At 30.4% G+C, this 27511-nt stretch overlaps 1 protein-coding gene across 1 annotated transcript; it reads right to left on the reverse strand.

Moving 5' to 3' along the window:
• Window positions 1–238: 238 nt before the first annotated feature.
• LOC101246687 (uncharacterized) lies at window positions 239–7615 on the reverse strand. The gene is made up of 5 exons (XM_004250583.5): window positions 7302–7615; window positions 2667–2866; window positions 1651–1752; window positions 653–704; window positions 239–574 (listed from the first exon to the last, which is right to left on the reverse strand). The coding sequence occupies exons 1-5, from the start codon at window positions 7390–7392 to the stop codon at window positions 462–464; spliced, it is 558 nt and encodes a 185-aa protein (XP_004250631.1). The 5' UTR covers window positions 7393–7615; the 3' UTR covers window positions 239–461.
• Between the last annotated feature and the right edge of the window lie 19896 nt (window positions 7616–27511).

Raw genomic sequence — 27511 nt, forward strand, 5'->3', positions numbered from 1 at the left:
GAAAAGATAATTCAACTCAATAGATCAAGGGAGCAACTATTTTCTTTAAAAAGAACGGTTATGCACAATTATTTGGGGGAAAACAGGCATCTCTTCAGCTCCATATAGAAAATTTCCAATTACTAATATCTGCTGCATTTCTGTTCTCTTATGATGGTGTAATTAATCCTACATGTGATATAACACTAGAGGAAGCAAGCAACAAAATATTTATGAAAAAAAAAATAATAAGGAGACGTGAGGGGGAAGAAGCTCATCGATGCCAGAAATACAATGCTCCAAGTATGACACAGTGTCATCGACTGTAACTCTACACCGAGTTATATTTGCAATGTACAAGTACACTAAGCTAAATCATGTAAAAGTACAGATTTTCCAGTAAAAAAGACCTTGAACACTGATTGAATACGAAACAAGAAAATGTTTCTTCATTTTTTGCAATTGTCATGTGATGCAAGCATTTAAGAACCTCCATGCCGAAACAGAAGAACTGATCTATACAGAGCAGCAACATGAAGGAAACAGATGAACATGATAATCAGATCATCTAGTAAACCTATTATACCCAAAAAACCTGCAAAAAGAGAAGAAGAATTAGAGTCATAAACTGAACAATATGTAGACATTTTCAGAGAGAATATTGAACCATTACCTTCAGGGATAAGGTCCACGGGGCTAAGGATGTATATACCACTTAAAAACATCTGCAAATTAAATAACTTTTTAGATTATCTATGTAAGAAATAGAGTCGGGAAATGATGAATGTTTACATTTCTTATCCCTCAGTATAGGGTCAGATTGGGTTAATGCACACCTGAGCCCAATTAGAAGTTTTAACTGTGCCAAGTAGCTTAGAATTCAAGCCGACTACTATAAAAGGCTTCCATTCTAGTCTAACACTCGGAGGAGGATACAGGGTAAGGGGCCCTAATTTCATAGGATTGAAACAACTGTCGACTCCTAAGAGAATGGTCCACGTAACCTTCAAACAGTACAAACTGTCTAATATTTAATAAAGTGCAATTTATGAATTTTGTTATCAAGATACATCAGTAGTCTGCCAGCTTTCAGAACCTTATGAAAACCAGATCTGTCACCTTCAGATATGTAGTGTACATCACGCATCTACAAAGTCTAATGCATTTTACACGAGTCAAATAGACAGCTGAAATCACATATACCTCATGGCTTATATACAACTAATTTTATCACACAACTCCCCAAATGATCTCAACTAGTATCTAACATCATCATCATTCTGTAGTAATGCGGCATGCAGACAATAGACATGTTCACAACAACTCTCTGTCAGAAATTCTTGAGGGAAAGCTAACAGATTACCCTCCTCTCACACCAGGTGTAAATCTATTGTCACACTGCAAATGATAAGGTACATATATAGTGCCTTGCTATATCTTAGATCACGACAAAAATAAAACAAAATCTATGCAAGGAAAGCATAGATCGATCCTGCTGTTAACTGAGAAGATTGGAAAGTTTTGGGTTTGAAAATAAAATTAAGATCAAACGGAACTGCTCTACATGGATAGATCAGCTACCTCTCTAGATAAAGAAACTAAAAACAAAGAAGTAACAGAGAAGAGAACTGGAACGGTGATCCAATAGATGTTGCATAATTGGGTACTTACTGCCAAATAGACACGCGCCCTGATGACAAACGGAAGAGATCTTTGAGGATCTGTCATATCTCGCAGTAATCTTCGGAGGAGAAACGGAAGATCTTGCATTCTCTGTCAAAACAAAGATCATATATTATCTTTCAACTGAATACAACATTTGTGGTCAGTTTACGTGTTAATATATACACAAGGACTAATGATTTTAGTTCTTAACAGAAAGGTAGACTACATGGGCTATAGTCACAACATATTCCAGGTAAGTTGTACACGGGGCGAAAAGAAGTGCTATACACAATATAAGACCACTTAATGGAGCATGTTTCTCTTCCGTATATATACCACATATTTCAGGGAAGTTGTACAGAGCATAAAATTCAAATCTTAATGGACCATAATTCTGTAGCTAACTCCAACCAAATTGAAAAATTAGAGCTCCTTAGATCTCCTCTGTTGGTTCCTGTAAGGATGAGACTAGAGGCAAGGGCATCGCCCGATTACTTTACTGCCCCTGCTTGGGTAACAAGCCCACATATGTAAGCACATAGCTTTAAGCATATAACACTGCAAGTCTGAGCTCTGCAGTTACCAGCGCATTATTCACCAAAGGAGACAAAAAATGACTCTTCTTTAAGCACACAGCACTGCATATTTGTTGATAGCCTTTGCATACAAAAATACAGAACTGGAGCAGAATATAAATAAATTATTAGCCCGGGTATACTAGCGGTCTGGTACAATGATCCTACACAAACTCACACTGAAAACCAGTTTCCAACTAAGTACTTCTAAAATTTCAACTTCTACCTGCCTTAAATTGTTCAAGAATCAACCAACAATTTTAGGTACAGTTTCATGACTGCAGTAAACCAAGGGAAATAAAATAAGATCCACCTCCATCCCCTGCCAAAAATGAAAATGAACAAAAAGAGAATGGAATAGTTCGTAAATAGAACAGCACTTGCAGATAAGAGTGTAGCAGTGAATCATGTCAGAGGAAAGATATGCATAGGTAACAAACGAAATACCTGGAGAAGGCCATTGGCATGTCGACCAAAATGGCGGTTATATTGCTCAACTCTCCGTAAGACCCCAGGAACTTCAGGATCTCGATGCAACCTTGATGCAGACTCACTAGGAACCAACAAGGTAATCGGACGACGACATAATGGACATTTACATGCTTGAAGGGCTGATCCATGATCCCAAACTTGTAGAATACAGCTAGCTAGAAATGAGGAAGCCAAGGTAGATTTTCAATACATATACTCAATATTGATGAAGAGTTGCAATCTCCATTGCTACACTGAACATGCTAGCACATTCCCACTGAAACGTTTACTCAATCAACACTAGTATGCTTTCAATTCCCAGCATTCTTAATTAAGTTTGTTTTTAACATTTAAGTTCGAATAAAATTCATTTACGCAGAGTATCATTAGTCCAATTACTTGACATCTGATCAATGATCATAGACTGGAAAATACCGACAAGGATTTGCTTGGATGGTAAGCACCCCTCACTTTCAACCCTAAGGTTGTGAGTTTGAGTCACCAATGGAGCAAAAAGATGGAGCTCCTAGGGAAGGGTAAAGAAAGCCTATCCAAGCTAAATATAGTTTTATAAAGACTACCCAGTTGGTTCAATAACGCACCAATAAGGAAACATCACCTATTCCTTTCCTCCTTTTTTTGACAAGGAGGATATTGATTACAAGAGACATCAGAATTCCAGACCAACTTCACACGGCCCATAATAATTTACAAAATCTGATTGGCTACTGGACTTCAGCAATCCCTAAGGTGCATCCATGTGCTACCTTTCATAAATAAAAATGTATTACTTGATTAAAAGAAATTCAGAAATCTGTAATCCTCAATAGACGTAAATATAGGTTTACAATATATACACTTTCACTAGAGTTTAACTCTTGACAAAACAAAATCAAAGGAAGAGAAGACGAGGAAAAGCCAAAAACAGTGTCAAACCATTTCAGGTTAAGAACCACAAGTTATAATTGGTTAAAATTTAAAAACTTGATAATCATTTATAGGTTGAAGTATTTTAAGGGGTAGTTATAGGAGATACATTAGAGAAGAAAGGCAACAATTTCAAATATTAAGTTTGGAAGCAGCAACACTCTATTCAGTTATAGAACTAAAAACAAAGATTTGTAGTTCTAGTCATCTACTATCCTTCTGAAATAGCCAATTTGCTTTCCTACTCCACATCTTAGAATTCTGGTTATAGTAAATAATACACAATGTTGGCAAGTAACAGCTTTTTCCTCAATCCAGGAAACTTGACCAGATTGCTATTTTATAAAATCCAGACATTTCACTTTCACCACCATTTTCTCAAGTAATGGCTGGATTTAAAACTACGAATTTCGCTCAATACTGACAATTTTAAAACCTGAAATTCAAAGACTGGTAAATTTCAACACATGCATCCCCAATCAAGTTTCAAAATTAAGGGAGAGGGGGAGAGTTTCTCTTTCATGCCGCACGCATTACTTCAGTTTATCATCTTTTAAGTAGGATAAGACAGTTTAAGGCATTTTGTAACTGCATAAAGCAGAAATATCCCCTATCACATACCCTCTCCGGTCTACACTGACATAGCGCAACCCAAGAATCTAGATTTTGATACAATCCGATTAATCCATGAAATATGTTACAACTTTAACATTCTATTCTCTTTCTACTTTATAGTCCACTTTAGTCACCGGCAAGAAATATACTATGCTACTGGCAAGATTTTCTAACTTGGTTATTATTTAGTGGCATTTGGAACATAAGACTTGTGATATCTGGAAAAAAAGTAGCATTTGAATTCAAGTTGAAAATAGTATTTTGACATTGGAGTTATATTTTACATGAATATAGATTGGAGTTGCTTTAACTTGATTTGGAGTGAAGATTGTAAAAACAACGTTTTAGAGTTTTCAGGATTCCAGATTTTAACTTCAAATTGAATTCCAAAAAATTATAACAGTTCTATGTCCACACAGTTTTCCTTAATAAAAGAAAACTCTCCATGGACAAAGAGGCACTCGATAAGCAGAAAAGTGCCAAAATAATATCCCGATCATTTTTTCATTATTCCTATAAAAATCACTGGAATAAGGTAAGGACACTGACAAGATTTTTATTTCTGACAGGATAAACAGTCAAAAGTTTTACTGCATAACTTGCACACTTTTATGAGCTTAATTTTGAAGGACAGATACTTCATGTCATATTTATCCATGATGCAAGTAACAATGTCAAGACAGTTTTCTGTACATAATGAATATTTTGACAACTCGATCCTCCTCTTCTATATCTTTAAATTAAATAACATTTCACTAAATAGGAAAAAGTTTCTCACTGAAATTATTAAAGAGGTCTGCACCAACTGATCATACTCAAAGATATGTCAATCATCCACATCAAGGGAGCAGGTAATACAGGATCTTGTTGCTACTCTTTCATTCCAAGAAGTAAGCTATAAAACATAGACTACATGCATACACGTTCTCTGTGGTTGGATACATGGAAACCTTATAAGCAATAGTTTCCTAACAAAACTGAAGCATAAACTTACAGAAAATGCACCTACTGTAGGTGCACACAATGCTTTAGTTTCACATCTATCAGACAAGGATTGACCCATGTTTCTCAGACTAGAGGTCGGAGTATACATTGCATAAATTTTAGGATTTGGGGTATGGATTTGAGTGCCGACATGCGTGTTAGGCTACGGAACGTATTGTGATATTTACACGTATATATTTCAGTCAATTAAAGTTATTGCAGTATAAATATAATGAAATGTAATTCCTTATAAACACCTAAAATTGTATTGATAAGATAAATTGTAATAGCAAAGTGCCTCATACTTTGTAAAACTATTTGGAGTTTATATACACAGAAACAGAATACGCAATTAATCTATACTTGTTGGTCATATCTTAAGTTAAAGCACCCTAAGTAAATTGACCACATCTCACACCCAATCATGTTAGATCGACACGGGTGGGGCAGGGATGGTTCGAGCAACATAGCGATAGGAGACATGATGCAGGGATCTTAGCTTTAATAACTCCAAAGCTTTTATTTGTTTCTTGTACACCATTTTCTGTGAAGGCTCAAAATATCCATCCTCCACAATTGTGCATCTAAAGGTATTAGTGCGGCCGACATTAGATTATAGTTGGTCACTAGGTCCCCATGATGAATGAGATAGTTTGAAATAGCTTGTAATTCATTGAAATATGTGACTTGAGACATACTGATTATGTGGATTTTTTTGTTGTAAATCAGCCAGCTCAAAAGAGCCTGTTTGGGCATTTTATTTCACTTCACTTCAGAAAAACAAGAGGAGGGGGACCATACCTTACCTCCCAGTACATTAAGAGAAAGAAATATAATCTAGAGGAAAAGCTAGACAACTATGCTCATCTCTAAAACATGTACAAAAGCAAATTACAATTGAGAGACACTTATACTTCATGTGCAACGTTATTATGTAAGTACATGATCGTTTATTGTTAAGTTCCTTTTCAAGTACATCAACTTGAAAAGGAAGAAAAAGATCATGATTCAGGTCTTCTATCTACCTGTCCTTTTCCGCAGATCAAATTTCTTTACAAACAAAATTTCTTTACAAACAATTTGTTATGAGCTACCTCAGTAGTTTCAATCAGCCGTCCTTTTCGATGCAAAAAAATTTCTTAATTTGCTTTCTCCTCGATCCAGATTACTGGACAGACTTATTCAAAGTTTCAAACCCATCAATTTGAAACCTATGTTTTACCGTTATATGACCTCAGAATGCACAGATTGGCAGCTGGCTTATGTGGATCCACTTAAGAAACCTTTTAAGTTCAAAATCACAAGCCAGCGTGTTACTTGGCAGACTCATGGAAATAGGATACTCAGATGCATCTGACACGAATATGTTACATTCTTAGCAAGTAACCAAAGTATCTTAGAAGATCTTGCAAAGCATACTTCTGTTAGACATGCATGTGTCAAATGGAACTGTTTAGAGGACATGACACACAAGGAAAAGCACTAATAGGAGGGAGGGAAGACTAAATAGAGTAGATCTGATGCCCCATTTAGTAGTGTGCGGAGTAAACCATGGTTTCAGCACCATATCTTAACCAAACAAATATTCATCCAACAACTCTAGGTTAGCTTCTTCTTGATACACACAACTCGTATATTTACTTAATATGTACTCCAAACTACTTGTCTATTAAGTATGGATACTCTAGCAAAAAAACAAGAAACTCCCCTGCATACGCAATGTGCTTTAAGCATTAGGGACCTAAATTTTTGTCAATATCAAATACAAACACAGATCAAAACTCAATACAACAATGTGAATTTCCCAATATACGCAAGTAGATTACTCCCACTTTCTCACAAATCAAGAAAAAAGATCTTCAAGATACACATATTTCAAATTGAAATTGAACTTTTCAATCAAAAACCAGAACAAAAAATTGTAACTTCTCCATGACACAATTACAAGAAATTCTTATTGTCACACTCAATTTGTCAAGTTTCTCCATTTCTGGACAAGAAAGAGAATTCATCAACTCTAATTTCAGCTACACAATAGCAAGTACTAATAACAATGAATTAATAATAAAAGAGATAAAAGCTCACCACAAAACCAATGGGAACAATTAGCTTGACAAGGGACATTGAAAGGGCCATGGCAGATAGAACAAACATCATTCTCCGGTGGTCCATCCATTTTTTTTTCATACAATCACTGGGTTTTCCCTTTTTCTTTCTCTCTTTTATGAGTATTTTGTTGAATTAAAGAATTTCAATGGATCCACTTTGAGACTTGTAAAAGCTCTTCTGTGCCTAATTTTTTCTTAACAGGTAAGAGTTGATTCAAAGTCCGAACAGAAACTTGTAATCGGATGTAGCCCTCATCTTTTTACAAAATATAATTTGCGCCCTCTGGTTTTAGCTTAAACAACATCCTCCTACCTCTATTTATAATTATTAATAAAAAATGAATTTGTTATAAATTCAATGAATGAGTAGATAGTCCATAAAGTTAGCACATTAACAATTATCCATATTCACTAGATTTCATGAATCTTTTTGAATAACAATGTATCTATTGTTGTTCATCTTGTATTCCAGACAAACTTAGAACAAAACTTTGAATATCTTTGTAAGAAAACAAAGTTTAAAAACATTTTCACATCTAGAAAATTAAAACTAGTAGCGAAACTAGAATCAGAAACAGATTTTTTAAAAAAAAACATACGAAATATTTTTCTTAAAGAAGAATTGTTGTTTAATATGTGTCTAAAGAATCTTACTGATTCCAACAAACTTTGCAGAAACACGAAGTTACCAAGTTTAATGAACCAGTGAAGAACAAAAGAATAGAAGAACTGAAATTAATTTACAAATCTAAATTTTGTAAAACACGTACCAGAATCTGAAAAAAATTTAATAGGAAAAAGATCAAGTCCACTGAATTCACAGTGTCCCCTTAAGGAAATTATTCCCCTCTAGTATCCGAGGTTTGATTTGGAATATGACCTCCCAGGGTAAAATGATCTCAATCACCAGAGTATAGATACCAAAAACTCCAGTGTCAGCGAACCACACAATGGCAGTAAAGTACACTTAGAATACTAGATTTAGTAGTTGAAGAAGAAGTCAATGAATTCTATATTAAAATGAGAGGAAATCTCTCAATTTATAGAAGACAAAGGGTGGTACGAAAAGGTTATTATTGTGCCTTACCGGAAAGGTCACAAACCTTTGGAAAAGTCACAATCTTTCAGAATGGTCGTCACCTTTCATAAAAGTTACAACTTTCCATAAAAGTCACTTTTCATAAAAATTGCAACTTTTCATAAAAGTCACAACTTTTCATCAAAGTCGCAACATTTCATAAAAGTCACAACTCTTCATAAAAGTCGCAACTCTTCATTTTCCATTCACACCTTTTTTTAAAATACAACAATCCCCCGCATGAATGGGGAATGACTTGAAGACAAAGAAACGGACAAGTATGTGTACTTTACAAGCAAGAATTAATTGCATCTGGATAAGTAGGTTTCCCCTTGGACTTTCCGTAGTGAACATATGTCGGATATACTCGGTCAATCGGTAGATGCGATATCTTTGAACCGTCGAACTTTGGTGTATACCTGGACAACCATATGTCACACAATTCACCCTTTACCATTTATGGTTCTTACGGTTGTGTTCGTTTTAGCCATGAACACCTCCTGGTTTCATGAGTGTATAGAGAGATGGGCTTTTGACAATCATCTTCTTTGAAACGGCTTACACTTCACACTCACATAGGTGATTTCTAACCGTGTTATCGCGTAGATACACTATTTGGTCAACTCTACGAAACTTAGAAAATCATTAAAACCATTAAGCTTTATTAACTCATTAACAAGCCTTAATGTTGTATCCTTGTCCCTGACCATTGTCTTCATCATGAGAATGAATTGAGTTTATTGACAATGCCGAACCGTCATTCACAACTTTGTTTTTCTCCTTGAATCTAGCTCTTGGGATCTCCAGTCTGCTAGATAGAGTTAGCGCCATGATGACTTGTCCTAAGCCGTAAATTCATTCCCTTAGATGATCTTTTAACTTTCTCTCTAGTTAGGCCTTTTTGTAAGTGGATCCGACACATTATCCTTTGACTTTACATAGTCAATTCTGATAATTCCACTAGAGAGTAGTTTTCTAACAGTATCATGTCTATGTCGTATATGACGAGACTTTCTGTTATACGTTATGCTCCATGCCCTACCTATTGCATCTTGACTGTGAAAGTGTATGCATACTAATGCCAATGGTTTGGGCCAAAATAGAATATCTATCAAGAAATTCCGGAGTCCTTTAACTTATTCACCGACCTTATGTAGAGCACCTAGCTCAAAGATCATTGTAGAGCTAGCGATACAAGTCTCTTTTAAAATATTTTTAAGAGACTGCTCCTCTAACAATAGTAAATACATATCCACTCGTGAATTTTACTTCATTCTTCCGATGATACAATTTGCATCACTATATCTTTCAATATTGTTGGATATTGTTAAAATGCAAGACATAGTTTTAAGTATTATTTTAAATACTCCAAAACTCTATTTATTGTCATCTTATGAATTTATTTGGGATCACTTCTGAACGGACTCAATTTAAAATAGCAAATGCTATATCTGGTCACACACACTATATGATATACATCATGCTTCCCAAAAATCTTGCACAATCCAATTGTGAGTCACTTTTGTTTTCACTCTTTTGAAATGCAAAGCTCACATTTATTGGACACTTGACAATATTGATATTCAAATATTTGAACTAGTTAAGTACCTTTTCAATGCAATGAGACCGTGAAAATGCTAAACATTATGGAGTTCTACGAATTTCTTATATCTAAGATCGCATTAGCAACTCCAATAATTTTCATTCCACTTGATTTATAGCATATGTTTAGTAGCATTTATGTCATTAGTGTCTCTATTGATGATCAACATATCACCAATATACAAACAAACAGTGACCTTATGATTTTAATGTGAACACATTTATCACTTCCATCATTCTTCAATCCATTTGCCAACATGGTTTGATTGAATTATGTCATTGTTTTGGTGCTTCCATAATGTGCCTTAACAAGTTCACATACTTTCTTTTATTTACCAGGTACCACAAATGCCCTTGGTTTGTTCCATGTAAATTTCTTCCTCCAATTCTACATTTAAGAAAGTTCTTTTAACATTCATTTGATGAATTTGGAGGTCATATACCACAGTAATAATTTTTGCATCCGAATGGATGTAATTCTGATTACTAACGAGTATATATATATCGACAAGATCAAAATCTTATTTTTTTTCTTCTAAAGCCTTTGACACAAAATCTTGCTTTATATTTTTCAACAGTTCCATCAACTGTTATTTTTCCTTCTAAAGATTCATTTTGAACACAAAGATTTATTTTCTTGAAGAAGATCAATTAACTTTCAATATTGTTTATTGACACCATCTTTCCAAAGGATGAGTCTACAGAAGACACATAAAATATTACAAAATCATATTCGAAGAAAGTAAATGTCCTTTAACATTTTACTAAGCCTCTGAATCACTTTATTAAGTAAATTATTCTTTTCATTTCCTAGACCTTTTAGACCCTTCTCTAGACTACTCAAGTCTAATTTTACAGTTCACAGTCATAGGTCCCATTTTAATTCTTTTAGGAATAGGATCTTGGACTTTGACTAGATACCCCCACACTTTGAAATATTTCAAGTTGGATTTCCTTTCTTTCCATTTCTCACATGGAAAAGATTGTATTCTGATCAAACAAAATCGCTTTCTTTCTAAAAGGACAAAACTTTTTATTGATCCCTTTTGCAGTAAGGATAGTTCCTCCACACAAGTTTTGTGTAAACCCAAACTTATAAATAATGCATCCATCATTTCTTTCAACGTTTGATTTTTTCACTTTACAAACATATTTCTGCACAATGAGATTTATACTCTCCATTCTAATCACTTCTTATATATTTTATCACACTGATTTTAAACTTCGATATTATATTGTCTAGACATTTCTATTGCTTCATCCTTACCATTTAGCAAATAGACATAGTCATTTCTAATGCAATTCTCAATAAAAGTAACAAATACTTTTTCCCACCATGAGATGGTGTTAACTTCATATCATAAATGTCAGTGTAAATCAATTCTAAGGGATTAGAATTCCTTTCAATGGATTTATAAGAATGCTCAACATACTTAGATTCCACAAAAACCTGACATTTTTATTTATTGCACTAAAAGTTAGGCAAAACTTCTAAGTTGATCAGTTTTCGTTACAAGGTTTTGTAATTGACATGACCCAAGTATTCATGTCACAAACATTGACTCAAGCAAGTAAGAACAAATAAAAATATTGAGTTTGAAAAGCTCTTCGCGAGGTAGCTTTTTCCTCACTAATATTTTGTTCATATTTCTTACAATTTTGTGTGATACAAATATTGTTTAGATTGTCAAATGTCCTTTTAGAAGGAAATTTCCATAACTTTCAATATGATTGTTATAGAACTACCCATGAACAAAGTTTCATCGGGTTCAATAAAGACAATATAGTCCAAATGTTATTTACAAAAACATAACAAATGACTATTCACCAATATTCATTTCTATGCAAATATTTTTATTATAATAGACATATCTTTTCATGAAAAATCACAATATTTTAAGTTTTTTTTTTCTCATAAAAGAACACAATTATTTTGAACAAGTATATATATAATTTGGATGTTTCATACTAGTCACACTATATACTAGTAATAGAGAAACTCAACAACCACAATACCAAATATACTCCAAGAATTTTGTGGGTATAACATAATACAAAAGTATCATTAAATTTCATATATTTTGCTCCAAAGTTAAATTAGACACCAAGTCTAATCATAATCAAATAACCCCCACGTTTCAAATGTGATCTCAAAAATATTTTTCAAGTATTTGAAAATAGTTTTTCCACATATTTTAATGTTGGAAACATTATTCTACGAAAGAATTATAGTGCTGCAATTCTCTTTGGCAATGTTTTACACAATGTCAAAGTTCATTCCATAGAAATATAAAATCACAAATTCTAATTCACTGGTATTTTTCCTCTATCATAAATAGACATACCACTTAGTATTTTAAATACCAACAATAAGGAAAAAAATTATACAATTTATTTCTATAATACATTGAAGTTTATAGAAACTCAAAAGTACAACATTAACTTATTATGTGAAGTTTTTATATTCTTCAAACCACTTGCATAGTCCAATTTATCCAGAGTATAAAATCACAAAAGTTATTAGTCTACAAAATCACACACTAACATTTCTTACGGAGTACAAAACTACAAAAGTTTTTTTTTTCTCCTCCAAACAGAATAACACATATTCTTTATCACATAGAAATGTTTTTCTTATCAAATAGTCTTCCAACTATAACTTTTTGACATACTATTTTATCAAACAAAAATATGCATCTCGCATTTTTGCAAACTAAAGAATTTTAAAAGCAACAATATTTGCGAAGTAAAATTCATTCCACAACATATGGTTTGCAGATCTTTTTCCAAAGATACACATAATAAAAAAAAACGAAGATGATAACTCTTAGAAACTATTTCCTCCTTTGATAATTTAATAAGAAGGTTACCTGGTAATCTTTAAACAGAATACAATAAAAATTTTCTGTTTACATTCTCACTTCGACTTGCTAAACAAAGCAACGAATTATGGAGAAGTAATGCATTTATCTTCTACTTACATGATCAAATTCTCTGAATCAGTAGAATACAAAAAAATACTAACAGTATAATAATTTCCTTAAGATTGTTGTTCATCTTGTATTCCAGACAAACTTAGAACAAAACTTTGAATATCTTTGTAAGAAAACAAAGTTTAAGAACATTTTCACATCTAGAAAATTAAAACTAGTAGCGAAACTAGAATCAGAAACATATTTTTTTTTAAAAAATATACGAAATATTTTTCTTAAAGAAGAATTGTTGTTTAATATGTGTCTAAAGAATCTTACTGATTCCAACAAACTTTGCAGAAACACGAAGTTACCAAGTTTAATGAACCAGTGAAGAACAAAAGAATAGAAGAACTGAAATTAATTTACAAATCTAAATTTTGTAAAACACGTACCAGAATCTGAAAAAAATTTAATAGGAAAAAGATCAAGTCCACTGAATTCACAGTGTCCCCTTAAGGAAATTATTCCCCTCTAGTATCCGAGGTTTGATTTGGAATATGACCTCCCAGGGTAAAATGATCTCAATCACCAGAGTATAGATACCAAAAACTCCGGTGTCAGCGAACCACACAATGGCAGTAAAGTACACTTAGAATACTAGATTTAGTAGTTGAAGAAGAAGTCAATGAATTCTATATTAAAATGAGAGGAAATCCCTCAATTTATAGAAGACAAAGGGTGGTACGAAAAGGTTCTTATTGTGTCTTACCGGAAAGGTCACAAACCTTTGGAAAAGTCACAATCTTTCAGAATGGTCGTCACCTTTCATAAAAGTCACAACTTTCCATAAAAGTCACAATTTTTCATAAAAATTGCAACTTTTCATAAAAGTCACAACTTTTCATCAAAGTCGCAACATTTCATAAAAGTCACAACTCTTCATAAAAGTCGCAACTCTTCATTTTCCATTCACACCTTTTTTTTAAAATACAACAATCCCTTTATTATGATACTTAATATGGTGACTTTTGAAATGATTTCTCAATCTATAAATAGGGTTGTTCATACATATATTTCAACAAGAAGAAACTTCCTCTTCTTTTATCTACTTCTCTTGTCTTCTTATCTTTATAATTATATTTTTATGAGCTTGATTTTATAACACGTTATCAGCACGAGTATGCTCTAAAGGTTGTAACACTTCGCAAAAATGTTATAGTTGAAACACTTGTGAGCAGGAATAGGCTTTATTTATTTTTTATTGTTACATATTTATATTTTCAAAAGTTCCTCTTATACTAATAATTTATTTTAGTATATATGTATTATATGAAAACGTAGAACATATTGGTTTGTTTTACTTTAACAATTTTATATATTGGTTTATGATTATACTAACTGTTCTTCGTTTCAGAAAAGAATTGAAGAATAAAGAAGTAAATTTTCATGTTGATTTTTCAAGTGTTAATTATGAGGAACTTATTAATATTTATAATTGCTAGAGGTGAGAAAACTGTCAACTTTATTTTGACTAAATTTGCTTCTATAATTCTTGATTTCATGTAAAGACTCATGGTTGAGTTCTATTGGTATTGACTTATATGACATTGATTAAAGGGGAAGACGATGGATTCAAGTCCCTTCGCATCAAAAGGGTAAGACATCTGGTTAAAGTCCGGATGCACATAATGAAAAATATTTGAGGATAAGACAATAGATTCAAATTCTATCACACCAAAGGCGTAAGACATCAATTTGAGTTTTGATGCACCATGATGATAAGAATTGGGTTCAAGTTCCATAGAATTTGGTCTAACACGCCTTATATGGATAAGACATTGAGTTTGAGTCAATGCACCATAGTGATGATATAATGATGACTAAGGCTTTGATGAAAAGCCTTGAAATTCGTCCTATTTAATTTGCTCCATTCCTTGAAAAGAATGTGGTAGCAACATATGATAGCTTTGAAATCCGATATTGACTTGCTCCATTCAATCATATGAATGTGGTAGCAGCAAATAATTTGTCTGAAAGATGACAAATAATTACTGATACGAATAAGGGCGTGAAGGGACGAAATTATAATAGTCATCATTGTGGTAATTATAAGAGGAAGAACACTATGGGTTCTCCAAATAGTCCTTCAAATGTGAAGACAATTTTTATTATTCAAAATGGATTTAAAGGTCATTGGACTTGTGAATATTGTCGACCCAATAATTTGACAAGTTTGTAAATCCTCCATCAAAAGACAAGAAGATAAAGTGATAACACACTTGATCTTTCAAAGTGATGTTGAGGTGTGTAATGAAAATATGATGAATTTTAAAGCCATGCAATGTGCTTATTATGCAAATTAATGAAGTACAAATTAGACCATTCCTTGAAGAGAATGTGACGTGTAATGAGTATCGTGAATGCTCGATCATTCTATAAGAGAATGGGTCAAGATGTGATAAAATCACTATGGGTTGGATATATGCCACAACTCACCTTTATGGAAGGTTTGAAAAAAAATGATATATGTCACATCTCATCTCTACGGGAGGTTTGAGAGAAATATATAAATTTTATTTAACATGAATGGCCAATGGTCATGTGCGTTTATACGTCATGAATATTATGGTATGTTTGTTATAAACTACCGAAAGACCAAAAAGAAAGAAGTAAGTAATTCTTGCCTATAAAAGTTGTGGCCATGAGCAAGTATACTGTGTGACAATATAAATTTGTCATTGGTTGTGTACCTATGGTACAACAAAGTAAAGAAAGAAACATGTCTTGCTCATAATGATTTTGACAATAACAATAATAATATAATTTCATCCTTGAAGGAGATTTCATCATAAGGATGAGTCATGCAATATGCGATAGTACACAAAATTAATTGCAAGCTCTAACGAGTTGTGCTATTGTCAGAGGAATAATATTGGGTTGTAGTAAGTCTCAAAAAAAGACTTTTTAAGTTTCGGATGAATTGAAAATAAATATCGAGACTATAAATCACTACAACCGAAGGGGTTATAAATATTTATGTAAAAAGTTACCCATTGTTTTCTCTTGTTTGTTGCACACAAACGTGAGCATGCTGATGAAATCACATGCTAAAGTAAATTATAAGTGTATTGAAATATAGATTAGTTGACATGACCGGTTGACCATTCTGGTTTAAATGTGATGCAAATTTATTGAGAATTCATGTGGATTATATGATAAAGAAATAAAAGATTCTTCAAGAATTCTCATGTGTTGCTTGTTCTCTTCATAAAATGATTATTCTACCAATTAAGGTTGAGATTGTAATTTTTTAAAATTTTTGGAACATATAAAAAGGTGAAAATGGGCTCATTCACCTGTCATGTGGATCATTTGCAACTATATGATCGATACATCTATGTGATGGTCACATGTATTTTGTTGTCAACTTATAAATTAGTTTTTGTAATGTTGTTTGCTTAAATTGTTAAAATTAAGAGCACAGTTTCAAATTATGAAATTATATTGATAATGCTGGTTGATTTAGCAGAAATTGTAAGCCTCCAATTATAGCTAGATCATGGTTATGAGAACAAAACTATCAAATGAGATTTGGTATGAGATAAGTAACATGTATCAACACAAGTATGCATCAAGTCAACAAGGTTTCTCCATTAAAATTGGTTCAGGGTCAGGAACCAAATAATTTTCATCTAAAAGGTTAAATGTGCGGTTATGATCTAATTGCTCCAACATACATAAAGATGATTCCCAAATAAGGTTGGGATGAATGTTAGATTTGCTAACATTAGGGGGAGAGATGATTGACAACTGAAAATTATGTGTCAGGTTAATTATGAATTATCTAGATCCTCGCTAAATAAATATGTGAACTTAAAGTTTAAAGGATCATTCATTTGTATAATGTTGCAAATCAATTGTCAGATGAATGTACTGACCCTATGAAATAATTCAGCTGCAAATGCTCCAATGTGAAGTCCTTGAAGGACAGAATCTATGATACACCGGAAGCGTAATAGACCAATCGGTTCCAAATATAAATTCCTTGAATAAGGAAGGAGCAAATGATCAATATGGTCATGATAATGAGCAAGTGCTATAAAAGAGTACATTTACATAACACTTCATAAAACCTTGGAAAAGGTTCAGGCACCTGAAAAATGAAAAAAAATGAAGAGATCTCGATAAGTTATGTCTTGTTGGAATCGATATCAAATAACCGTCGACGGTATCTTTGATATGAGGTAGCGCTCAATGATATAAATTTGATGAGGATCTCGAATTCAAATCTGTCATAGAATGGGACAGATAAATGATTGGCCAAGTAAAATGCTTCTTGGTGATGAAACTTCATATATTGGTGTAATCAGGGCACTAATGCATTTTGCTAACAATATTACAAGATATTTGTTTTACAGTAAATTTACTGGGAAGATTCAGTTTCTCCCCGATAAAAGAACATTGAAATGGTGTTCAACACTGATTGAATATCCTCTAAGGACCATAGTTATGGGTTTATTTTATTCCGAGGAATTCAAGACAAAATTGATTGGTTTCGCAGATGCAGAATATTTATTTTATCCGCATAAAGCTCTATCTCAAGCACACTATGTATTTGCATGTAAAGGCACAATAATATCTTGGCGATCAATGAAGCAAATGTTGCTATGCAGAAATAAAAGCCCTCCGTGAAGCAAGTCGAAAGTGTGTCTGGTTGAGATAAATGAGACACCATATTCATGAAATGTGTGGTTTTTCTTTGAAAAAGAATATATCAACCACAATGTACGAAGATTGGAGACATCATCACAAGAAATTAAGTGATGTTTTAATCGGGGGTATAATACGTGTTGCACTCTTTTTTCCTTGGCCGGGGGTTTTTTCCCACTGGATTTTCCTGGCAAGGTTTTTAATGAGGCAACAAATAGTGCATATCAAAAGATATATGTACTCCTTTTTCTTCACTAGAACTTTTTCCCACGGGATTTTTCCTAGTAAGGTTTTAACGAGGCACATTTTCTATGGACATCCAAGGGGAAGTGTTATAAATCCATTGAATGAGTGGATAGTCCATAAAGTTAGTACATTAACAAGTATCCATATTCACTAGGTTTCATGAACCTTTTTTAATAAGAATGTACCTATTTATTATGATATACAGATGAGACTTACATATACTTGAATAAGAAGAAACTTCCTCTTCTTTTATCTACTTCTCTTGTCTTCTTCTCTTTATGATTATATTCTTATGAGCTTGATTTTATAACAGAATTCATATTTTAAAGACAAAATACACAAAATTTACTTTAATATTTTAATTTAACGAATATTAATAGCATTTGGCCTCTTGTTTTTATTTAAAGAAAATAAATATCATTGCATTCCTAACATTTTAATTAATATCAATCTCATAATAAAAATGCATTACACGAATCGTGTCACAATCACATCAGCATTTCGTTATTGGCGTGTTCAATACACATCAAAAATCATTGCTTATTTCATCTCAATTTATATAAGTTACTTTGATTTACCATAGATTTTAAGAAATCATTTACTCTATTGACAAGCATAGATTTTATAGCTACTTTATTTGTCAAACCACCACTATCATAAAACCTCTATGTTGAAATGAAGCGATTTTGCAGATTTAAGAGTTAAGTTAGAGGCTGACTAGTTAAACATAGAAAGATTTTGAAATGTTCCAAAGTATGCTTATTAATGTCTAAATAGTTTTTAAAAAAAAAACATACTTGATACGGAATAAAAAAAGTGTATGAACCATGTGGCATCTTCTAACTGGTCATAAATGTTTATTTCAAAATAATGAATCAATTTCTTAAATGTCACCGAGGGAATTACATTGAAATATTATTTATGTTTTATTTAGAATAAAAATATCACTCAACTATCACTATTTTCCTCCAAATACAGTAAAACCTCCATAAATTAATACTCAGTAAATTAATAATCTCTCTAAAAAAATATTTTTCTTTGGCCCCGACTTGGGCCAATGAAAAAAATTATCAATTTCGATATGATAATAAAATAATATATATTCAGAAGGCCCCTATATAAATAAATGGTCTCATTTACATCATAAATCAATAATTTTAAAAAGTACAAATATATCTAAGAAATTTTAGTGAAATATGATTCTTTTGTGTTTTGATTTTTCTAAAAATTTAAATCTAGTTGAAGCTCATCTCTTTTTTTTTCTTATTGCATCCAAGAGCTCTAGTGTTGTCTTTTCAAACTGCACTATAAATTTTGAAGGGTTTTAGATGTGATATATGTTTCCTTACGTGTAACTGGTACCAAAGGTATAATATCATCTTCAACCTCATCATTAATATTGTTTTTTCCGATGGTATCTACAATTTCTTCTAAGCCCTGGACATCAACATATATCACTTTCACCCGAATAATCCAACAGGTTATTGACATTATCATTACTCACGACCTCAAGTTCATGAATGACGTTTTACATGTATGTTCATTTAAATTCTCTGAGATTGCATCCCCTAATGAATTTTGCAATGTCGAAAACAATCTGTTATTGTCTCTTGCTGAACATTTGTTGTCCATACAATATTGCAAAATTAATAGCATCCAAAACATTGATCTTTGTTAGATCAGTTTGTCCAACTTCATAGTCTTCTAATATCCAATGATGAATTCTGTTTGATAATATATTTTGAAAGCTCTTATTATCACAACATCACAAGGTTAAAATTAGTAAGATACAATGATTTGATGAATTCATTATACTTTATGTATAATATTTTTTTATCTAAAATTAATGAATATAATACATAAATCAGTAAGATACAATGATTTTGATATAATCAAAATTAATCTTAATCAAATCTCAAATCATTCTTTAATTAAAAAATATTATTTTATCGATTAAATAATATCTCTATAAAATAATAAAATTTCATGGTTCCACCTATATTAATTTATAGAGGTTTTATTGTATACTTGATACTTCAAAGTCTCACTCTCTTGTAATTGACATGACATGCCATTAAAGTCTTCTTTTTAAGTAATATATTAGTTAATTCAATAAACCTATTTAACTAAATAATGATTATATTAGTTTTAGAAAATATATACGATTTTCCTAAGGAAAAAATGTTAAACTTAAAGAATCTTTTATCATAATTAAATTTTTATTTTTTTATATTGTAAAGAATACGTTTTTAAAATGTACTATAATGCCATCAATTTTAAATACTCATAAACACATACATTCGAAAAAATATTGATATACAAATCACTCATAAACATTAATTTACATCAATTAATCATCAATTGTATAATGAATCAATAATATTAAAGGTCAACTAATTATTAAAAAATAATTAATTGGGTGCTTTGAAATCTATATATACTTACAATATTTTCTTCTTCTTCTTTTTTTTAAAAAAATAAATAGAAAGTGAATAATATTTTATATTAGAAAATAAATTTTGATCTTTATTTATCAATATATTAATCTCATATAATATTTATTATTGAATTGATATAGACAATTTAATTAATTATTGCTTGTATTTCATGAATTTGGGATATGATGATATAAGAATATATTGGTGTTTAGTTGTATGAGATATAGAATAAAAGAATAAAAATAAAAATTAGATTAAAAATAGTTAAATAATAATTTTCTCTTTCTTACCAACTTTTTTGTCAACCTTACAACTGTATTTGAATACTTTTAAATTGCTTAAAATTTTTAAATAATTTACTTGGGAATTTTAAAAATTATCAGGTAATAATTGTACACAGAGATTTTTTTTATTGAATTTTGTTTGGTAAAAATACATAAATGAATGAATTTTTTTAAAAAAAAATCTTATAATCTTCATAATTCTCATGTAATTTATATATTTGTTTTATAGACATAAGTTTGATGAATTAAATAGGTCTATTACTTTTTAAAATTATGATTTAATGCATGACAAATCAACTAAAATAGAAGGAGACTTTTGAGGTATTTAATATTTTTTTTGAAAAATGTATAAGTACTCCCTCAACCTATGTCCGAAATCTCAGAGACACACTTATATTATACTAAGGTCCTATTACTCCCCTGAACTTATTTTATGAGTTATTTATTCAAAAATTGGCGAAGCCTCTTCATCAGCTTCATCCTCTATAAATCTAAACGATATTCCTAAAGACAGTTCATTATATGAACAAATTCAGGCATATTTACAGAATAAAGAGCAAGGTCATACCTACGACTCTTTAGCTAGAGAAACTGATTTAGTCAGAGTCTCAGAAGAAGCATCTGCAAAAGAGATTATATTTCTCTTGGAAAACTCTGATATTCAGAGGAGTAATGAACCTTGGAAAATACTCCAAAGGTATTTAACAAAGGGATTATATTTCCCTAGAGAATCTTATAAGATTCGGACATATTATGCGTCTATTTTAAGTCATACAGGAAGTGCTGAATTTCAGCATTTCACTTCAGATTATGACAAGAATGTTTATAACTTCTCTAAAATCACTATTAAGTAGATTATATCTGCAGAAGAATGGGGAATATCCACGATGCAAGAAAGGTCTGTTCTTGTTAATAAAGTAAATATGAATTTTACTTTCTGGGATTATATCCAAGCTTTTTATAAAATATTTTATTATAATAATGAAAAACATAAACACACATGGTTTTTAAAAATATGTGCAAAAGTTTTTACAACTCAAAACTTACCAAATTGGTTTATAAACTGGTGGACTCTTCATGGGCCAACCAAAAAAATTTTACCCTATAATTTTTTAACTTTATATAAACAATGGGTGAAAGTTTATCCCTTTTTAATGAATTTATATTTACAAGATCATGTTTCGAATTTAGAACATATTGATCAAATGTATTTTTTCATTGAGTTTTCTATACCCTGGATTCACAAAAGGGTACCAGAAGTGGGTTATACCCCAAATGAAAATATTCCATGTTTATACAGAAAGTATTTTCATAATTTTTGGGAAAAATTAAATAGACAAGATCCTACAAGTGGACAACTGTATGGACAAGAATTAATTGATCAAATCACCAAGACCATTCAGATATATCGTGACTCTCCTCAAAAAGGAATATCTACGGGGAGTTCCATTAAGCATATTGCCCGAAGAATCTCCATTCAAGATGGAGATAAAGAAAAAATGATAAATGAGTATTTGGAAGAAATCAAGGAAAATTTATTACAAAGTATTTCAGATTTCGACAAATCAGACACTTCAATGAGGAGTGGACATAGTGGTAATACTGTTGATGCACAGTCGATAGAACAAGATATTGAATTAACAGAAAGTCAAGTGCAGAAAGTAGAAGATTTCCTTGCATCAATTAAAGATCAAGAAGATGTAATAAAAAAGAAAGTAAAGGGAAAAGATAAGATTTGATTCATCCTTATAAAAAATAGTAAATATTACTGTTTAAAACTGTTTAAAACATTATTGTAGGGACCCACATAAGGGACCCATTTTACTTTTCTTTTCTATATAAGAAGCCTTATTCTCATATGAGGAGGGAGGACTTCTTAAGTGGAGGTTTAAGTTTTAAGTTTCTATCTTCTCTCTCTCTCTCTCTTGTAAAAAACTCTTCCTTGTGAGCAATAATATTAATCGCTTTGGTTTGAAGATTTATTTCGAAGGTACTTTATTTATTTCTTTTATTTATTTTATTATCATCTTTTGTGATTGCCGCCTATATGGCCGTCTAAGATAATTTTCATATCCATGCTAGCTTTATAATTTCTGTATGATGTTCTTGTCTAATATCTGGATCTAATCAAGTTATAATGAATTCTTATTATAGTTCTTAAATCTTTTATCACAAGTTTTGACTTGGTTTCAAGATGGTGGTAAGTCTGATATTAATTGATAGCGAGCATGTGGTATTGTAAGTCCCCGTTAAAGATAAAGAAAGGGGCAGCCTAAAACCCTTGTTAGAACTGCTATCCATTAATATTAAGGCAAGCTCCATGCTTGAGTAAAAGTTTACCATACAGCCGAAACTTAGGATAAAACTTTTAACATAAACACAATAATAATAATAATAATAATAATAATAATAATATTATAATAATAATAATATTATTATTATAATAATAATAATAATATTATTATTATAATAATAATAATAATAATATTATAATAATAATAATAATAATAATAGTAATAATAATAGTAATAATAATATTATTATTATAATAATAATAATAATAATAATAATAGTAATAATAATAATAATAATAATAATAATAATAATTCTTGACAAAAAATTGTCTGGTTTAGGTTCAAAACCTATTTCTAATGATTTTTCTAAAAATGATTATTTTGATCAACTCTCTGCTATCCAATATCCGGATCAAGAAGTTTCAGAAATTCATTCCAGAAGATTTAAGTCTGGTTATAACCAAAAACAAAGGGTTATAGGAAAAGGAGGTTATGCAACTCTATCATTGACCTCGACCTACTCCTCAAGATGTGCTAGTTGAAGAAAGGGATTGGAACCAAACTAACACATCATACAGTGGAAATGAGGTTTATGAATGGAATATTGATTCCCTAACTGAAAGACAGGTATCTATTGTAGTACATCGTATGTTGATGTACTCATCAATTTGTCGTCATACGAATAACAATAATGATCATGCTATCTGTAAAATGATTATAGCAGGTTTTACAGGTCAGTTAAGAGGATGGTGGGATAATTTCCTAACACCCGAAGAAAGGTATGCAATTATGAATGCATACAAGGAAGAAATTATAAGAGAATCCGGTACTGATGAGAAGGGTCTTTCCAAGTTTTAGTTTTAAATTTTTCATCTTTCTCTCCCTATTGTAAAAATATTCTAGTGTGATATAATAAAAGCTTTGGTTTAAAGATCTCTGTTCAAGGTATTATTTTATTTCTTATTATTATCTTTCCTTGTTTGCCGCCTCCATGGCCGGCTAAGTTATTTTCATATCTATGCTAACTTCTTAAGATCTGTATGATGTTCTTATTCACTATCTGGACCTAACTAAGTTATAATGCATTCATATTATAGTTCTTTATTCTTTTATCACAAGTTTTGACTTGGTTTCAAGGTGGTGGAAAATATTAAATATTAATGATAGCGAGCATGTGGTATTTGTAAGTCCCCGTTTGAAGTTAGGGGCAGCCTAAAACCCTTGTTAAAATTGCTATCAATTAATGTTTAAGATGATTTCCCATGCTTGAGTAAAAGGTTACCATACAGCCGAAACTTAGGATAAAACTTTAAAAATAACTATAATACGTTGCATATTATAACCTGGTATACAAAGCTAGATCTGGATAGCCGTGCGGACTACCGCCAGCTTTTAGATCCTGAAATGGTATCAGAGCCAGATATTTTTTAAGAACATGTAATAGATCTAATGATGGTGAGCATAGATATGAAATTTTATTGCATTCATGAATATTGAAGATAATCTTATTAAAAGTTCAAGGCTTGAAGAGGTAGATATACCTCAAAATCTTGATTTGTTAAACAAATGGACTATCCCTAAAGTGGATACAAGACTTATTTATGATTATGGCTGGTTTGATAAATTATCTACTAAGCAGGTGGTTAAAACCACAGAACAGTCTCTGGCATTAAACTCTGATGAACAAACTATTCAATTATTAAATAAGAGGGATATTGACCTCTACAGATCCAGATATAACTGGATGCATATTGGTAAGGTACAAATTGCCTTCAAACCTTTAACTCTTAAAGGGTTACCTGAAATGTTTTTAGCAGCTCTAAGAGATGCTAGAAATTTAGATTTCAGAAAATCGCTTATGGGTTCTATTGAATCTACTGTTGCTTACGGGCCAGTTTATTTCAATACTCAACCTAATTTGCAATTGTCTCTATCTGACAGAAATATTCTTGATTCTCTTACATTAAATGTAAAAACCCATGGATATAACTATGCGGTTGGATCTGAGCTTATATGCCTTTCTTATAGAATCTATTATAAGTTATTAACTACTCTGAATCCTAGATGTAAGTTATACGATTCATCTAGTGAAACTATCCTTGTCGAAACTAATTTGGTTAAATCAAAAATTACGACAAGAAGGCCTATTAAATGGGATGAAATTAATTTCCCTGATAAATGGATTTTAAATAATGTTGTGTCTCAAAGACAGGTTGCTGAAGAAGTCACTAATAGTGACTATTCTCATATTTCTCAGAATCCTGATGGTAAGGTTTGTATTGAGTTTGCTGACAACTCTGTTTATAACTCTCCAATTTACAATAGGAGATCCTTTTCTGGTTACAGAAGGGTACCAGAAATTCAACATATTTCTCCAATAAGTCATGAAAGTCCTAGTTATGGAACAGCTAGACGAAAACCTCTATCTCTCCACACTTTGAGTGATACTGCAAGTCAAGGGTTGGTTGAAAGGGTAAGGATAGACCCTAGAACAAATATTGTTCAAGCAACTGATAAGTTGTTTGATATAGTTCCAACTCAGTCAGAAATGGACTTCAGTGTTGATAAATCAACTGACCTTAATGATATTTGATTATGTCTAAACAACTTATTGATTTTAGTCCAGGATCTCTAGCAAGAAAACATATTCAAAAAGAATTTTATAATAAAAAATGGAACCAATTTAGAATTTGGTTTTTTGAAACTTATAGTGAAAATGATTTAAAAAATATTTCTGAAGATTTTTATGATATGTGTAGATTACATAACAAAATTATTTATTTTATTCCTTGGTTTATAACTACTTATTTACCTTTATATATAAATGTTATTGAAAGGACTTATAAAGAGAGTGGTGGTGCTATTACTAAAGCTATTTACCCTCCTCAAGCTCCTTTTATTTTACCAAATAATACTGGGATAACTTTTTCAGCTTTTCAAAAATTTATTGATACTGACGTTGCCAAGATTACAGTTCAAGAGGTTAATAACCTTATTTCTCAAAATAATTATTTGAGTCTTTATGTTAAAGTTCTTGGTGAGCATATTAGCTCTTTAGACAAAAAATTAGATGATTTGATTAAATTGGTCAAAGATTTACAGAAAACCCCTAAAGAAGATATAGCTTCTACTTCAAAAACTGTTTTAAATGTACCTACTCATCTTCAAAGACCTGTTGATACAACTGGTTTTAAAGTTAAATCCTTTTATAAAGAAGTTGAAGATCTTCTTGACAAAAAATTGTCTGGTTTAGGTTCAAAACCTATTTCTAATGATTTTTCTAAAAATGATTATTTTCTAATTGAGAAATACGATGATCAGTAATCAATTGATTTTGTTTTAAAGATTTAATCTCCCTTTTAAGGTTTTCAACCTCCTGTTTTAAATCATCCAAAGAAGTATCTCTTATAATACTTGGTCTTTTCTTTTCAAGTCTAGTAAAAACTTCTTGAATAGAATAAGGACTAGTATTAAAGTTTTCAAAAGATTTTTCCTCCTCGGCCGCGAATATGTGACCATGGAGGCTCATTTCCTCCTGTCATTCTGCAAAGTTGAACAACTTAGTTAGTGATTGTCAAAATATCCTTCTATGTCATATCCCCAATTATCATCATTAAGAGAAACAGTTTCATAATCATGAATGAAGTCTTCCATAATAAGACTATAAAAGATTTTATCAATAATAATTTCCTTTAAATCAGAGTTTAAAGGTTCCAATATTTTGAAAATAGTAATGAGAGCCTTAGTTCCCAACTCATAACAATAAGGAGACATTTTTAAGAATTAAGAAATTCTCTTGATAAGAAATCAGGAAGAGAATTATATAATAATAATAATAATAATAATAATAATAATAATAATAATAATAATAATAATAATAATAATAATAATAATAATAATAATAATAATAATAATAATAATAATAATAATAATAATAATAATAATAATAATAATAATAATAATAATAATAATAATAATAATAATAATAATAATAATAATAATAATAATAATAATAATAATAATAATAATAATAATAATAATAATAATAATAATAATAATAATAATAATAATAATAATAATAATAATAATAATAATAATAATAATAATAATAATAATAATAATAATAATAATAATAATAATAATAATAATAATAATAATAATAATAATAATAATAATAATAATAATAATAATAATAATAATAATAATAATAATAATAATAATAATAATAATAATAATAATAATAATAATAATAATAATAATAATAATAATAATAATAATAATAATAATAATAATAATAATAATAATAATAATAATAATAATAATAATAATAATAATAATAATAATAATAATAATAATAATAATAATAATAATAATAATAATAATAATAATAATAATAATAATAATAATAATAATAATAATAATAATAATAATAATAATAATAATAATAATAATAATAATAATAATAATAATAATAATAATAATAATAATAATAATAATAATAATAATAATGATAATAATAATGATAATGATAATGATAATGATAATAATAATGATAATAATAATAATAATAATAATAATAATAATAATAATAATAATAATAATAATAATAATAATAATAAT

Source organism: Solanum lycopersicum, chromosome 11 (assembly GCF_036512215.1).
Source record: "Solanum lycopersicum chromosome 11, SLM_r2.1".
Classification (NCBI taxonomy): Eukaryota; Viridiplantae; Streptophyta; class Magnoliopsida; order Solanales; family Solanaceae; genus Solanum; species Solanum lycopersicum.